Consider the following 15,565-nt stretch of genomic DNA (forward strand, 5'->3'; position numbering starts at 1 on the left):
GAAGGAGAAACTCGTCTATTTAAAGCACCGTCAGGAAAACATCTGAATTCAACCTTTTGTTCAAAATGAAGAGACCTTCTTTAAAAAACAAAAGTCGCTAGAAACTTTAATGAAGCAGCACGGGATGACTCCATGAGAGTTTATAAAGGTGAGTCAGCAGAGCATGTCGACTTCACATCAAAGTTTATTCTACACAACATATGAAATGATATAAAGAGACCAACACGTTTACACAACAATGATTTCAAGTAGAGAAGAAGAACACAAAACAAACTCAATATTACAATACTAATAAAACGTTAATGCCTTTGCATCCCTGCTCGGCCTGTCATCACATGATCTCTCCATGTCCCATCAGGCTTTGCTGCTGGCAGATTGCTGAACCTCGGTCACCACCGTGGACACGGCAGAGAGCGGCGTGGAATAAACGGTGGCCATGTTCTGCAGACCGAGCAACAGACATCGCCAGCTGAGTCGCAGCGCCTTCCCCACATTCTGCAAGACAAAACACAGGGCATAAAAACACACAGGTAAACATGTTAACACTCATCCTGACAGACAAAACACAGGGCATAAAAACACAGAGGTAAACATGTTAACACTCACTCTGACAGACAAAACACAGGGCATAAAAACACAGAGGTAAACATGTTAACACTCACTCTGACAGACAAAACACAGGACATAAAAACACCGAGGTAAACATGTTAACACTCACTCTGACAGACAAAACACAGGGCATAAAAACACAGAGGTAAACATGTTAACACTCATTCTGACAGACAAAACACAGGGCATAAAAACACTGAGGTAAACATGTTAACACTCATCCTGACAGACAAAACACAGGGCATAAAAACACAGAGGTAAACATGTTAACACTCATCCTGACAGACAAAACACAGGGCATAAAAACACAGAGGTAAACATGTTAACACTCATCCTGACAGACAAAACACAGGGCATAAAAACACAGAGGTAAACATGTTAACACTCATCCTGACAGACAAAACACAGGGCATAAAAACACAGAGGTAAACATGTTAACACTCATCCTGACAGACAAAACACAGGGCATAAAAACACAGAGGTAAACATGTTAACACTCATTCTGACAGACAAAACACAGGGCATAAAAACACAGAGGTAAACATGTTAACACTCATCCTGACAGACAAAACACAGGGCATAAAAACACAGAGGTAAGGACTTGAAGTGACCCTCTCCTGTACTCCCGTCTCTGTTTACGGGCTGATAAGGCGTGAACAGCTCGACCTGCTGGGTTAATGTTTAACACTGCGGCTCTGTGTACAGCTGACGACACTCAGAGTTGGTGAACGGACTGAAGTTAAGTCTGACACGACGCAGCAGGTCAGCCGAGCTGCACGCTGCACAAACACGCTCTTCACCTCCAACACAGCACAGAGATCGTCTACATGTTCAGGATTCATCTGCAAAGAGAATCCAGTTTGTCCACCGGGGGGCGCTAATCGTCCCCCACAGGAGCTTTGAGTTGAGAAAACGTCTCCCTTACACGTTTTCAGGTCAAAGGTCATCGTGTCCACTTACCTTCCTGTACTTCTTGTACTTCTTTTTCTTCTTCTTCTTCTTCTCCTCCTTCCTCCTCCTCCTCTCCTCTGCTGTCTCCTCCTCCTCCTCCTCCTCCTCCTCTTCGATCAGAGGCTCGTATCGATCCGGCAGCACGGAGAAATAAACTTCTTTGGAGGTTTTTGGATGTTTCTTCCTGAGTGGAGGAGCGGCGTCCTCCTCGTTCTCCTGCGCTCCCATCCCTGGTTCCTCCTCGTCGGCCGGCCTTCTTCCCTCTGACCTCCTGCTTTACGGGCAGGAGGACCTTTGGAGCGAGGAGGAGTCAAACTCAATGAGTCGCCTGAAGCAGCCTGGAGACTCTCCGAGCTTTGAAACACAGAGAGAGGGATCAGGAGAAGAATGTGGACAGGATCCACTCATCCTGTCTGACTTCACTTTGTTTGTTTCACTGAATCAACAACAAAAACTAGAAAAACACGCCACGCAGGAAAAACGGCCAAAACACTTTATTTTCACAACTTTTCAACTCCAGTGTTTTCAGAAATGCAGAGACAGTTAAAGGAGACAGTTTCCACTGATGCTAAGCTCAGTGTGTTTACAGTTTGCAGGATTAGGAAACATGATGGAAGCTGAGATCTGTCTGCCTCCCTGAGGGGAGGAGGGGGGGAGGAGGGGGATTGTATAAAACAAAAAGAGACGGCTCTCTGTCATGTTTCCACTTGAAACTGCAGTACCCATGTTAAACAGCAGGGGGCAGAGCTACAGTCTGCTCCTTTAAAGTGGTATGAAATGACTCAGTGATGCTTGGAGCTGCAGACACTCAGACGCCCTCTCTGTTTTTGTAATAAGCGGAGCTGCGTTCAGAGCCGGAGGGAGGAGAGGAAGAAGCCGGACAGAGAGGATCATGGGAGAAAAGCAATAAGCCGACATACCTGAGCTGATCTCTGAACACACACACGTGGATTCAAATCAAACTTTATTTACAAGAAACATTTCATTCCTCAAACACACTTCACAGTGTTTCCTTTCATCCTGGTTCTGTTGAGCTCCACCGGGTCATGGTGCATGATGGGAGTTTGACGACCTTTGACCCTGGAGAAACACACAGGTGATAGTCAGAGTTTGATTCTGCAGGTCGGACACGACGGAAATAAGACGACGAAAGATCAACTGTTGAAACTACAGTGATGGAAACACACCCACGTTTGACCACACACATCTGTGTGTGTGTGTGTGTGTGTGTGTGTGTGTGTGTGTGAGTTTTGATGACAGGTTTTTGGTTTCAGTGGTTTTCGTTCGTTCCGGCTTCAGTTTTGTTTGTTTTCAGGCTGACAGAACAAACTGACCTGAAACTGTTTGCTCATGTAAACTGAACGATGACAGAGACGTCGTCATGGCGATGGATGTTTGGAGGATCTCATTGGACCCTGAAGGTTTGTGAGCTTCGTGTCGGGCAGACGGCTCCTCGTGCGCAGACTCATCTTCTTCTTCCAGCGGTAATAAAACTCGACACACTGAGGGAGCGACTTGGTCTGAACCTGAACACACAAACACACGTTGACGCACACACACACACGTTGCTGTGTCACCGTGTCTCCTGAAACACACACTCACAGTTCTGTGAACTTTCTCAAAGTCTTTGTGATGAAGCTGCAGAGATTTAACGAGCAGTCTCCTCTCAGCCGAGCTCCAACACGAACCTGTTCAACACAGCAGAGCTTTACATGCTTTCACCTGTTCAACGTGTCACAGCGCTGATCTTTAGTTTAAACTCAGTATTTACTCTGCTGCTGTCGACGGCCCGGCTCGCTGTCCGAGCTCTCAGGAGGCGCCATCATCCTCTCCAACGTTCGCTGAGACAGAAAACAAAAGGTTTGTCGACCATCAGAGAGTAAAGATTTGTCTTCATCCTCTTTGATTCAGTTTTACCAGGAAGTCTCCTCTGCACTCTGATAGGACGTGAAGGGCCGTCTCTGGGCTGGCTCCGCCCCCTGGAATCACACTCGAGCATGCCATCATCATCAGCGCTTCAACTGGACAGACGACGTGTCAATCAAAAAACAAACAACCAATTACAACCATGATGGCAACGTGTGTGTGTCCTACCTCTCCGCTGATTATCAGGATGCTCCAGCTCCTCTACAGGCGTCCACAGCAGCAGTGCATTATGGGAGTTGGAGTGAGCACCCCTTCGTCTCCGAAGAGGTGGGATTTCCGCCTGGAAGCTCCGCCCCACATTGATCCTCCTGTGATTGACAGCTGGGCGTGAACAGGTGATCAGGGCAGCAGAGAGGTGATTCAATCAGAGGTTAGATTTACGTACGGCGTGCTGCTTCCTGGCGTCATTGTTCCCGTCTCCATGGCAACAACATCACTGAGTCCACCTGCCAATCAGAGAAAGGAACACTGCAGCCTCAAGGAGCCGCTGGCAGCACTTTTAGTTTTAGAGGTTTGTACTCACTGTGCACAGTCTCCGCTCGCTGCTGCCACCTGGTGGTGAGGGAGCAGTACAAGCCCGGCCCCGCCCTGACGGGACACAGCATGGGGGGAGGGGTGTAGTGGACTCCTCCATCATCACCCCTGGCAACCACTGCTGCTTCCTCTTTGTCCTGCTGTAACAGACTGCGGTACAGCACAGCGCCCCCTGTGGCGGGACTGAGGCGACTGCATGCCCTCTGTCCCGCCTTGCACGTCTTGACCGCTTCACCAGATTGGACAGGTGTGGAGACAGGCATCACCATGGCAACAGAGGGATTTTCCAGCAGGGAGGAGTCTTCAACCTAAAATGGATGATAACCACAAGGGGGCAGCATTTCAAACCGTGCGCTCGAAGCCAACGTGTTTTAGGTTTAGTCGTATTTAACGATTTATTCTCCACAAAATGAAAAATATATTCCTGACTGATCTTCACCTTGTTCATCGCTGCTCTGGAGCCGCTGTGAGAGCGCATGTGTCCGTTCAGAGCCGGCAGACTCCTGAAGTCACGCTTACACACCGTACACAGCAGCCTGCACGCCACACACACACACACACACACACACACACACACTCTCAGAGTTCTAAAGGAGCTGTGAGGAGAACATGCACATCATAAAGTCGTTTGGCGTTCTTACCTGGAGTTTAACGCCGTTGTGATGTTTTCATGTTGAAGCTGAAAATTAAAGAGAAAAGAGTTTAAAAGGAACGCAGCCTCCTGATTGGACAGATTCCAATGACTTGGACTTCAGTCAGGCCCTCTGTCCACCTGCCGTTTTTTTAGTAATGTTTGCTCTGACAGCTTAGACAGCGGCCATTTTGAAAAGGCTGTTGTCATGGAGACGGGAGGTCACACTGATGACCTGAGACAATCAAACACACCGTCTTCCTCTCTGTTTGACCTCCTCTTCTTCTCTTTCCTCCTCCTCTCTCGCCTCTCCAGCTCGCCACGGCGGGTGTCCTCATATCCTGCCCTTGTCCCTGGGGAGAGGTCCTGGAGGTCTGGAGGAGGACGTTCTGGTTCTGGTTCAGGTGTTGTCCGGTGTGAAAGGGGTCAGAGGTCAAAGGTGAGGCGTCACACTGGTGTAAAAAGCAGCTGAAGGTTTGATCTCCGCTCAGGTTTCTGCAGCTTTGTGGGTCCAGTCTCTCGTCCCTGGGGTGCACCAGAGGGCCGGGGCTGGAGATGGTCGGGGTCTGCGGGTAATGAGGACTCGGACCCGGCGTGTTTGGACTACAGAGGGGCTGGGCGGAGCTGTTGTCATGGTAACTGTCTTGATAAAAGTGGCTGAACTCTCCAGACGGTGATGAGCTGAACTCTGCGGAGGTCCAACCTGCGTAGACGCCTCCGGACGAGCAGCCCAGCGGGGACACCAGAGACCCCCAGGTGTCCTGAAGCAGACCAGGTGTGTCTACCTGTCTGTACACGCCACAGTCAGGGAGTGTGTGAGCGTCACAGGACGGGGTGTGCGTGTTCTGCAGACCATCACCAGTCAAACCTGCACTGAACTGGTTCTGTGTCAGGTCACAAAGAAAAGAAATCAGAAGAGCTCCAGGTTTGGTTTTCAGAAAAACAAGAAAAGACCCTGATCTCACCTGGTAGCTGAAACTCTGCTGCAGGTAAGACGCTTCAGGACGATCAGAGCTGCTCCACAGCTCCAAACATGCATCAAGACCTTCACTGGAAAAGTGCAGCTGGGGGGAGGAGAGGGGGTGAGGAGAGGTCACCTGAGTGTGAGCTACAAGGTGAGGAGAGGTCACCTGAGTGTGAGCTACAAGGTGAGGAGAGGTCACCTGAGTGTGAGCTACAAGGTGAGGAGAGGTCACCTGAGTGTGAGCTACAAGGTGAGGAGAGGTCACCTGAGTGTGAGCTACAAGGTGAGGAGAGGTCACCTGAGTGTGAGCTACAAGGTGAGGAGAGGTCACCTGAGGTTGAAAATGAGGAGGGGTCACTGGGGGGTGAGGGAGCAGAGGGGAGGAAACGTGGTGCAGGTGAGGAGAGGTCGCCTGTGTGTAATGAGGGGACGTTACCTGGGGATGGAGGAGGTTGTCAGGAGTTACCTGAGGATTAGGGAAGAGGTTAGGGGGCGGGGCCTGAGGATGGGGGAGGTGATGATATGAGGAGAATGGGGTCTGAGGCTCGAGGGGATGGGAGGGTACCTGAGGAAGACACGTGCAGAAATAAAAAGTGAATTTAGAGAGCCGAGCAGGTGAATCATGAAGTCAGAATGTAGATTTCAAAATAAAAGCATAAAAGCCTGTGATATGATTGGATGATTATGTGCGTTATTGGAAAAGTTTTATAAATAAGTGAAAACAGAATCAATGATGGATCATTAAAAAGATAAAGTGTTTGGATAACTGAAGCCCTCCCAGTCAAACCACAGACTTCCCCATCATACAGACCAGAAAACCTTCAAACAGCTTCTATCATTTTATACTGAAGCTGAACACACACACAGATACACTGTGTGTGTGTGTGTGTGTGTGTGTGTGTGTGTGTGAGTGAGATCAGACGTCACTTCTAAGAAGTGACACCCTGAGGTGTTTCAAACTGGGCTTCCTCAAAGTGACTCGTTTCAGTTTTATATTTAAAGCCTGAGTCATAATGGTGTCGCCTCCATCTTTAGTGAGACGGCCGCTCAGCAGGAGAAGAAGATCAAATCAGTAAAGGTCATCTCTGTCTTCATCCGGTCTGGAACAACCTGAGCGTAGAGCTGACGATAACGACATCAAGGTGTAAATCTGACATTGAGTTTAGAATTTAAACTTCCTCACAACACCGACACCTCTCTGGATTCAAAGTAAAGAAACACAATCATGTGTTCATCATCACAAGTTACCAGCTTGCCGTCTGAATGCACAAAAACATGTTGGCACCAAAGAGCCGCCCGGTGCAGGTGATTCACTCTGCTCTGCACACATCGAGTTCTTCTTCAAAGATCGCACACTTTTTATCATTCAAATAAAAAACACAGATTCAAACACGACGCCTCGAACAAGATCAAAGTCTGCAAACGTTTGAAAAGCTGACAGAAAGAAGCTCTCACCTGAAACATCATCGACACCGACTGACTGACGAGAGAGAGAGTGTGTGAGTGTGAGTGTGGTCAGGATGTGGTCACATGTTCTTCCTCTCTCTGGTCGCCTCTTCAGTCTCTGCTTCTTCCTCACTGTGACGATGATTTCAGCGACTGATGAGAGAAGGGAACTTCAACACAAAAAGGAAATCTAAGTTCAATGAAAGAAGGGTTCTTAAACTAAAGCAGCGGACTGTGTCACCCTGTGTGACCCTGTGTGACCCCCAGAGTTAGGACCCGGGTATACAGACACATAGACGATGAGCGAGGCGAGATCAGAGCTCGCCCTCCTCGTCACAGTTCTGTATCTCTGACCCAATGCCAACTCCTCTCTGAATTATCACGTCCCATATTTCCACTATTTTTCATCCAATCAGACTGATTTCATGAAAAATGTTTGTGGCGTCTGTCAGATGTTTTGTACCTCAGACGGTTCAAAACATCTGCAGGAAGATAAAACTGAACTACACAAGCACTTTTAAAAAACGACATAGACCAACACGCACGCGACCCGCTGAAAACAGCTCCACGACCCACTGTTGGGCCCCGACCCACCTGTTGAGAACCACTGCTGTACTGTGATGTTGAGGAGGCGACTTGACAAATCTGATTTATAAATCAGTTTGTCGAATCACAAAATGAAATCATCCAAAACTTGACGAGCGTCACGTGCATGACATCAATTCAAGATATGTAAATTGTTATGTAGATTGTGATAACGCTGTGTGACATTTTTATTTACATTTGTTTTATGTTTTTGATTGATTTTATATGTACTGTTTTTATAAATCATATTTACATTCTGAGTTTTGTTTTCTTGAAAGGATATTTTAGATTTTTATCGTTAAATGTATTCGAGAAATATCTATTTATAATTAATTGCAGCGGAACTTACGACGAGTGGCGCGGACTCTTTACAGAGACGGACCGAGGTCAGAGCCGAAAGTCAAGTTACAAAAATCAACCCGGAATTAGGAAAGTTAACCTTTAAAAACCTTTAAATGTTGATTTAAAGAGTAATTAATAATCTAACGGTTTTTATTTTAGTGACACATTATTACAGATATCTGAAGCTTTAACTTCACGTTTAAACTCGTTTGTGTTTAATGTTTAAAAATGTTTTATGGATATTTCATTGGAAGCTCTGTTGTATTTTGAAAGGGCACAGCGGAAGTGTCATAATTTCTTTGTTTATCCGGTCCGCTCGCGCTCTCTCGTCCGTTCAGGTCAGCACGAGACTAAACGTGTCCGGTATAAAATAATTAACGTCAGACCGACGCCGTGCAGCTCAGTGAGTTTAGTTTAAATAAAGGAAATTATAATGAAGTTTTTATTTAAAAAAAATTTCAACTGCGGAAGTCACGGCGGAGCTAAAGCTAGCACACAGGTAAGCTAGCGCTTGTTAGAGTCAGTGACGTCATACCGGAAACTTAAAATATTGATATTTTATTAGCTCGCTGTGAAAACAATTTTTGTTTCATGCGTTAATACTTTTTCATTCATAGTTTATATTCAGTCAGAGTTTTAATTGTTTTCTATATAGTTTAAATCAATTTAATTGAAATAATAGTTTGAATGTATATAATATATCTGTATATATAATAATTATATATTTATAATATATATCATCTGTATATATAAAATTATAATTATGTATTTATGATATATATAATCTGTTCCTCTGTCATGAGAAGACGCTCATTAAGACATGAATGAGTTAAAGAACACGTTTCATTAGTTTATTATTAACCCTATATTTTAAAGTCTCTTCTCCATGTTGGTCTCAGGTGTGTTGCGTTGTTTCTGCAGGTATTCCGGACATGTGGCGGTAAAGACAGCGTTTGTGGGAGACGTCATGCTGTCTCACATCAGAAGGACTTTGTCTCTTTTAAGAAGCTGCTCAGGTGTTAGCAGGTTTCACACCAGCAGCCGTCCGGCCCGAAGCTCCGCCTCCTTCAGTGACCTCATCAGAGCGTCTGACAGTGGCGGTCTGGTCCTCCGCTCTCAGTCCACAGACGTGTACCTGAACCTGGCCCTGGAGGACTGGATTGACGCCAACCTGGACCTGCAGCAGCGCAGCGTCCTGCTGCTGTGGGGGAACCAGCCTGCCGTGGTGGTCGGACGCCACCAGAACCCGTGGACCGAGTGCAACCTGCCGGCGATGAGGAAGGCAGGGATCCCCCTGGCTCGCAGGCGGAGCGGCGGCGGAACGGTTTATCACGACCTCGGGAACCTCAACTTGACCTTCTTTACCTCCAAAAAGGCGTACGACCGGCAGAGGAACCTGAAGGTCGTCACGGACGCTCTGAGGAGGATCAGACCGGAACTCGATGTCAAGGCCACAGAGAGATTTGACGTTTTACTGAACGGACACTTAAAGATCTCAGGTGTGTTAATGTTTATAAACAAACATGTCTTTGTTGTTGTTTACTTTATTTACGTTGTTGTTTATGTTTCCAGGCAGCGCGTCCAGACTGAGCAGGAAGTCGTCTTACCATCACTGCACGCTGCTGCACTCTGCTGACCGCTCCGCTCTCTCTGCCCTGCTTCGCCCATCTTGTCCCGGTATCCTTAGCAACGCCACGCCCAGCGTCCCCTCACCTGTGGCCAACTTGGTTGACCACGCCCCCACGCTGCAGTGGGAGGAGCTGCTGCACGCACTGGCACAGCAGTACAACACGGGTACAAATGAATTCTCTTTATAAAACTCAGAGGTGAACGACGACCTCTGCTGGTCCAACAGTGTAATTACTTAAACAACACTAAAGAGCTTGTTTCACCTTTCAGAGGTAGAGCTGTGGGCGGGTCTGTACTCTGTGACATCATTGAGGGGAGTGGTCAAAGACCTCATATCTGATTTATGGTTTTAAGCTTCTTCTCTTCTTGACGTTTATGTTCTTTTCGTGCTCAGAGTTCGGCTTCCGTGCTGCATCAACGATTGTTGACCCTGCTGACGAGGCTGCGTTTCCTGGTCTCAGCAGGATGGAGGCGGAGCTTCGAACCTGGGACTGGACTTTCGGTAAGACACCTAAATTCAGCATCCAGACCGTCCTGGACCTGACGGATGCTCGATCTACTCGCAGCTCCGCCCAGCTGAACATGGAGATAAAGAGCGGCGTGATCGAGAGCTGCAAACTGGACGTTCCCACAGAATGGCTTCCTCAGCGTCTGGTTGGCGAGCTGTGTGGCGTGCTGGTTGGGGAGAGATTTTGTGCTCAGCGAGCGGCTGCAGCAGGAACCGTTCTGCTGCGGTCTGAGAGCGGCGAGCTGCAGGACAGACTGACGAACCTGTGCAACGCCGTGGTGTCTGCGATGGGCTGATCAGAGGACTAGTACCGCCCCCTACAGGCTGCAACCAGCAGCGACGCAAAACATTTCAACCTGTCCTGAAGATGGCGCCACACAAAACGCCATGGGGTCAATTAACTAATAAACTGTTGCTATTGAATGTCCTTCAAATAAAATCAAGCTGATGTGAACTATTAACAGCTTAAAGTAATATATCAACATGACATTTATTTCTAGTCTGAATAATGAATAACTTTGTCATTTGAATAAATATAAAAAATACATAAATCAATGTCCTAAGATAAAAACATGGAGTACTTTTTAAACCGTGTTTGTGGGTCACGAACACAGGGCACGTCGCATTACGCATGCGCAGTGCTCCGGCTACGAACCATGAACCATGCTTTCTGCTGAGGCTCTCTGACGAAGAAGAGGGGAAAAAGAGGAGGTATCACTCTGCAGTCATTTTCTCAAACTACACTGATTCAAAGAGATCAGCGTGTTCTTCCATTACAGATAAACTACTGCAGTATATGACAAAAGCGTTTTATAAATTAAGAGTAAAACTGTAATGAGTACATTTCCCCCTGAGATTAATGAAGTATTTCTGGTTTTATTGCTCGTTTTTACAGCTCAGTGTTAAAGAGAGCATTTTGTCCCAAACATCTGCGACAACATAAGCTTCCTCTTCTAAAGAATAACTGAAATGTGTCATAATTATTCAACCAGAACAGTAATCAACTTGATTCTAAAGTAACTTCCCTTATGTCGTCGTGGATGAGACAGTAAAACAGAAAAATCTTATATCGTGTCACCTCCCGCAAACATCAAACCTCCATCCATATTTTTTTATCCTATTTTATTTTAGAAATATTAATCTAGTTAACAAAAGGCGGTCTTTGGACATTCTGTTTCTATGGAAACGGCAGCGCGTTCACAGTTCGGGAGTTGCGGAACGTGCTCCTGAGTGAGTGCTCTTCTGTAGTTCATACAATAGGCGATCTCTGGCCGCTGTGAGCCGTCGTGTGTGTCGGTTAACGGAGAGAGAACCGAAGACCCGCAGCGACAGGATGGGGAAGAAACAGAAGAAATCCGGAGAGGACAGGTAGAGAAACCCCGCGTGCTGTCACGCCACATGTCCACGCGGACACCTGCCAGGAGCGCGCGCTTTAACAGTCCCGTTCACACCTGAAAACAGGCCCGTAAGCCCGCTGCATTCGCCTTTAGCTCAGCAGCTACATGCTAGCAGATGCTAACCACGCGTTAGGTGAGGTGTGTGTGAGCAGGTGAGAACTCAAACAGCCTCAGAAAGACTTAACAGGTAGTATACAACCAGCAGGAGGCAGACCCGGGTCCACCTGGTCCAGCTCGAGTCTGGGTGCTCGTTTTTCACAGCTATAGCCCGGTTTATCAGATAGCTTAGCATTAGTTGTAAAGGAACCGGCTGCTCTCTCAGACTCTGAGCCTCAGAACGGGTTCAGGTTTAACTGTGACAGACCAGAACCAGAGCTGAGACAGAGGGGACTCCCTCACTCAGCTGAGTCCTAAACAAAGTCGGGGTTTAGTCGAGACAAGCTAAGCTATCAGTTAGCCTCTCTTTGTATCTGTGAACGTGAACAGCTGATGTCAGGTCACGTGCTCTCTTCACCTGAGCCCAGTGACAGGTGACAACACTATCTGAGAGGGAGCTGTCACTGGAGGTGTTTATCTGTCCATCTATTAGTAAACAATCAAACATAAACAACCAGCTGGGACAGTAAACATGTGATAAAGCTCCTCCATGTTTGTAGTCTTTCAGGTTATATGATTATTAATCCCTCACACAGTAACTGATCAGAGGCCAGCTCCTCTCAGGGACTGAAAGACTTCAAACCCAGCGAGGAGTTTGAGGGTTTTATGTGACGTCCTCGCTCCTCAAACATCAGCACTTCCTGTCGGAGGCGGGACGCACACAAAATCAAGAGATGTGAAACAATAATCCATAAATCAGACTGAGGTTTGTGGACTGAAGCAGACCTCAGATCAGCTCGCTGTGTGACAGAGGGGATGATGGGAAATAAAAGGTTGTGTCGACTCGGCAGCTTTTCAGCCTGTCCCTATTGTCCTGACTGTGTGTGTGTGTGTATATTCTGCTGATGTCTGTCCGCCTCAGGGATCTGTCACGTTTCCTCTCCATCAGATTTTATTCTGTTTCATTGATTTTATTGTCGATTTCTCCGTCAGTGCCAAAGATGACGGCATCGACATCGACGCCCTCGCCGCCGAGATCGAAGGAGCCGGCGCCTCCAAAGAGCCAAAAGGGAAGAAGAAGAAGAAAGGGGCCAAAAAGGACGACTATGAGTACGACACAAGACCTACTCTCTCTCTTGTCTCTTTACTTGTCCTCGATGTCTCTCAGCTTTGAGATGAGTAACTGGTTTGTGTCTCCTCCTGCAGCGAGGAGGACATCCTGAAGGAGTTGGAGGAGTTGTCTCTGGAGACTCAGGGAGGGAAGGTGAAGGTAAACACACGCTCGGCACTTTTCACTCTTCTCTCTCTAACAGAACATCAGAGAGAGCCTTTTGTTGTTCTCTGCAGAAAGCAGACGTGACAGAAGAAGCGGAGAGCTACGAGCCTCCCAAAGAGAAGAAGAAGACCAGGAAGGGGAAGAAGGGCGGAGCCAGCCCCGACGATGATGAGGAGGGGGATGAAGGTCAGGTGGAAGGAGAGAGGAATGAAGAGCAGAAAGAAATGAAGGCGGTGAGAAAAAGTCCCACAGTCAGCACGTTTGTCCACGGAGCCTCCGCTCTGTTTTAACCATTTCTCCTTTGACTCCAGGCGCCTCCTGCTGCTCTTTCCTCCGACTCTGAGGACGACAGCGGCTCACGCTCTCGAGCCAAGGCCAAAGGAAACAAGAAAGGAGGCACGAAGCCGTCGGTGTCAGAAGAGGAGGAGGACAGAGACGAGGACGAAGGAAGCGTGATGAAAGGAGGAGAGAAGGACGAGGAGTCCGAGGACGAGCTCAGCTCCAGGAGAGACAAGAAGAAGAAGAACAAAGGCAAAGCAGCCAAGGTGGAGAGCGAAGACGAGGAGGAGGAGGAGGGAGGAGGCGGCGGCTTCAAGATGAAGACGGCGGCGCAGAAGAAGGCGGAGAAGAAGGAGAGGGACAGGAAAAAGAAGGAGGAGGATCGGGCCAAGCAGAAGAAGCTGAAGGAGAAGGAGGCGAGCGGCGAGGTGAAGAAGACGACTGAGGCCGAGCCCTCTCAGGCAGAAGCTCCGCCTGCAGCAGCCACAGAGGAACAGGAAGGGGCGGAGCCAGCAGCCGAGGGTACGCTGTCTTTATGAAAGGTCCTGTGAGGTAGACGCCTTCAGCTGTCATGTGGGTTCATCCCGTCTCTCTTCTTCTTCTGTGTTTGTGCAGAGGAGGGCGAGGGCGACAAGAAGAAGAAAGACAAGAAGAAAAAGAAAGGGGAGAAGGGGGAGAAGGAGGAGAAGAAGAAGGGACCCAGCAAGGCCACGGTGAAGGCCATGCAGGAGGCTCTTGCCAAGATGAAGGAGGTGAGGGGCACTGTGGGAAACGTAGTCTCAGTGGAGGTGTGGAGTGAAGGGAGTGTGACGTGTTGTTGTTTGTCTTTTAGGAGGAGGAGCGAGCCAAGAGGGAGGAGGAGGAGCGTCTGCAGAGGCTGGAGGAGGAGGAGAAGCAGAGGCTGGAGCAGGTACACACCTCCTTCTTCTTCTGATCCGCCTGTCTCCTCTGTGACCTTTAACCCCGCCTGTGTCTTCCCCCCCCCCAGGAGCGTCTGGAGCAGGAGCGTAAGGAGAAGAAGAAGCAGAAGGAGAAGGAGAGGAAGGAGCGTCTGAAGAAGGAGGGCAAGCTGCTGACTAAAGCTCAGAAGGATGCTCGAGCTCGGGCCGAGGCCACGCTGAAGCTGCTGCAGGCTCAGGGTGAGAATCTCAGCGTAGCGTTTAGCCTCGCGTTGCCACGGTAACGGCAAGCTCCACCAATCAGACAAGAGGCTGCGACACCGATGTGGTGATTAAAGCAGCCTCAGCATGGTGATGGCGAGGTGAAGTAAGACGCTGTGCTCTCTCTGTGGACGCTCTGCAGGTGTTGAAGTGCCGTCCAAAGACTCGATGCCAAAGAAGAAGCCGATTTACGACCGCAGGAAGAAGAAGCCCAACGCTCAAACACCTGAAGGTACCGACGGGAGGCGTCACTCTGACCCCAGAATAAAACCCAAGCACGCCGTCCACCTTCTCTTTGTCTTCGTCCGTAGAAACTTCAGAGGTGACGTCGCCCGTGCCCGAGACGCCGGAGCCCGTTGCCATGGAGACGGAAGCTGAGAAGCCGGCCGCAGAGCCAGGTGAGTAGAGGGAGGAGAGCGAGAGAGTGTTGAGTGTGAAGAAGATGAAGACGACCTCTCCTTCTTCTTCTTCTTCTCCTTCCTGCAGAGGTGAAGCCGGAAGCTGCGGTGGACGACTGGGAGGCCATCGCCACCGACGAAGAGAAAGGTCAGCGGTGTTTATTTACAGAGTAAAAACAAACAGGCAGAATTATTCATCAGTGTTTCAATGCTTCTGCCTGTCAGAGCTGAAGAAGGTTCACATCGAGGTGAAGGAGGAGACGGCCGCTCCTGACCAGCCTGCAGGCAGCGAGGAGGAAGAAGAGGACGAGGAAGAAGAGGAGGACGAAGAGGACGAGGACGAAGAGGACGAGGATGAGGACGAGAGCGAAGAGGAGGAGCAGAAGGAGGTGAAGAAGGAGGGGACGGCGGCGAGTCAGACAAAGAGGAGGCCGACGAAGGAGAGCGAGGAAGAGAGCAGCGAGAGCGACGACGACGGGCGGACGAAGGAGGAGCGGCTGTACGACAGAGCGAAGAGGAGGATAGAGGTGAGAGAGGACGACACCCCCCTCTCTGTCCCGCCTTCAGGGGTGGAGTGACAGGACGCCATCAGCTGTGTGTCTGAAGGCGTGACGAGGGCGGAGCTTCATTGTGGCATCATTGTGCTCCGGCGGAGAGAGGGAGACGAAGGAGGAGAAGCTCACAGAAATAGGGGAGGAGTGGGAGCTCACCTCTTTTTCCCCGTCTCTGACTGAGCGTCTGTGTTTCCATAGAAACGGCGAGCAGAGAACATGAAGAACATCGACGTGGACACTTTGAGAGCTCCGGTGGTGTGTGTGCTCGGACACGTCGACA

General features: G+C 48.9%; 3 protein-coding genes across 7 annotated transcripts in view; 2 read left to right on the forward strand and 1 right to left on the reverse strand.

Moving 5' to 3' along the window:
- Window positions 1–110: 110 nt before the first annotated feature.
- On the forward strand, window positions 111–10,599 carry lipt1 (lipoyltransferase 1). 5 transcript variants are annotated; one of them, XM_079336159.1, is made up of 8 exons: window positions 111–148; window positions 359–530; window positions 4,967–5,090; window positions 7,986–8,032; window positions 8,910–9,487; window positions 9,561–9,782; window positions 10,012–10,119; window positions 10,184–10,277. In XM_079336159.1, exons 1-8 carry the CDS (start codon window positions 133–135, stop codon window positions 10,195–10,197), a joined length of 1,281 nt encoding a protein of 426 aa, XP_079192285.1. In that variant the 5' UTR covers window positions 111–132; the 3' UTR covers window positions 10,198–10,277. The 5 variants fall into 5 exon arrangements, with proteins under 5 accessions (XP_079192285.1, XP_079192284.1, XP_079192286.1 ...); XM_079336158.1 differs by having other exon boundaries at window positions 10,012–10,599; XM_079336160.1 differs by lacking the exons at window positions 111–148; window positions 4,967–5,090 and having other exon boundaries at window positions 475–530; window positions 10,012–10,599.
- Window positions 2,787–4,867, reverse strand: LOC306818534 (mitotic deacetylase-associated SANT domain protein-like). The gene is made up of 8 exons (XM_079336168.1): window positions 4,460–4,867; window positions 4,010–4,328; window positions 3,872–3,932; window positions 3,655–3,794; window positions 3,478–3,581; window positions 3,332–3,401; window positions 3,163–3,248; window positions 2,787–3,086 (listed from the first exon to the last, which is right to left on the reverse strand). The coding sequence occupies exons 1-8, from the start codon at window positions 4,496–4,498 to the stop codon at window positions 2,940–2,942; spliced, it is 966 nt and encodes a 321-aa protein (XP_079192294.1). The 5' UTR covers window positions 4,499–4,867; the 3' UTR covers window positions 2,787–2,939.
- A 745-nt stretch (window positions 10,600–11,344) lies between the features above and the next one.
- The window catches only part of eif5b (eukaryotic translation initiation factor 5B), an 8,919-nt gene continuing 4,698 nt past the window's right edge, over window positions 11,345–15,565 (forward strand). Inside the window, exons 1-13 of the mRNA XM_079336611.1 lie at window positions 11,345–11,493; window positions 12,612–12,728; window positions 12,825–12,888; window positions 12,966–13,127; window positions 13,206–13,695; window positions 13,789–13,925; window positions 14,006–14,083; window positions 14,162–14,312; window positions 14,476–14,565; window positions 14,645–14,731; window positions 14,820–14,879; window positions 14,957–15,258; window positions 15,484–15,565. The exon at window positions 15,484–15,565 is cut by the window's right edge and continues 26 nt beyond it. Coding sequence (XP_079192737.1) covers window positions 11,459–11,493; window positions 12,612–12,728; window positions 12,825–12,888; window positions 12,966–13,127; window positions 13,206–13,695; window positions 13,789–13,925; window positions 14,006–14,083; window positions 14,162–14,312; window positions 14,476–14,565; window positions 14,645–14,731; window positions 14,820–14,879; window positions 14,957–15,258; window positions 15,484–15,565 — 1,855 coding nt within the window. The 5' untranslated portion in view covers window positions 11,345–11,458. The remainder of the gene's footprint in view (window positions 11,494–12,611; window positions 12,729–12,824; window positions 12,889–12,965; window positions 13,128–13,205; window positions 13,696–13,788; window positions 13,926–14,005; window positions 14,084–14,161; window positions 14,313–14,475; window positions 14,566–14,644; window positions 14,732–14,819; window positions 14,880–14,956; window positions 15,259–15,483) is intronic.

Source organism: Symphodus melops (assembly GCF_947650265.1).
Source record: "Symphodus melops genome assembly, chromosome: 23".
Lineage (NCBI taxonomy): Eukaryota > Metazoa > Chordata > Actinopteri > Labriformes > Labridae > Symphodus > Symphodus melops.

Excerpts from the sequence above, each read along its gene's own strand:
- lipt1 (XM_079336158.1), top strand. Across the intron at positions 531-4,966 it reads CAGGGCATAAAAACACACAG|CTCGCCACGGCGGGTGTCCT; the intron begins GTAAACATGTTA and ends TCGCCTCTCCAG. Across the intron at positions 8,033-8,909 it reads CTTTACAGAGACGGACCGAG|GTATTCCGGACATGTGGCGG; the intron begins GTCAGAGCCGAA and ends TTGTTTCTGCAG.
- LOC306818534 (XM_079336168.1), bottom strand. The coding sequence starts at position 4,498 with ATGCGCTCTCACAGCGGCTCCAGAGCAGCGATGAACAAG. Across the intron at positions 3,795-3,871 it reads ACGCCAGGAAGCAGCACGCC|GAGGATCAATGTGGGGCGGA; the intron begins GTACGTAAATCT and ends TGTCAATCACAG. Across the intron at positions 3,582-3,654 it reads TCCTGATAATCAGCGGAGAG|TTGAAGCGCTGATGATGATG; the intron begins GTAGGACACACA and ends TCGTCTGTCCAG.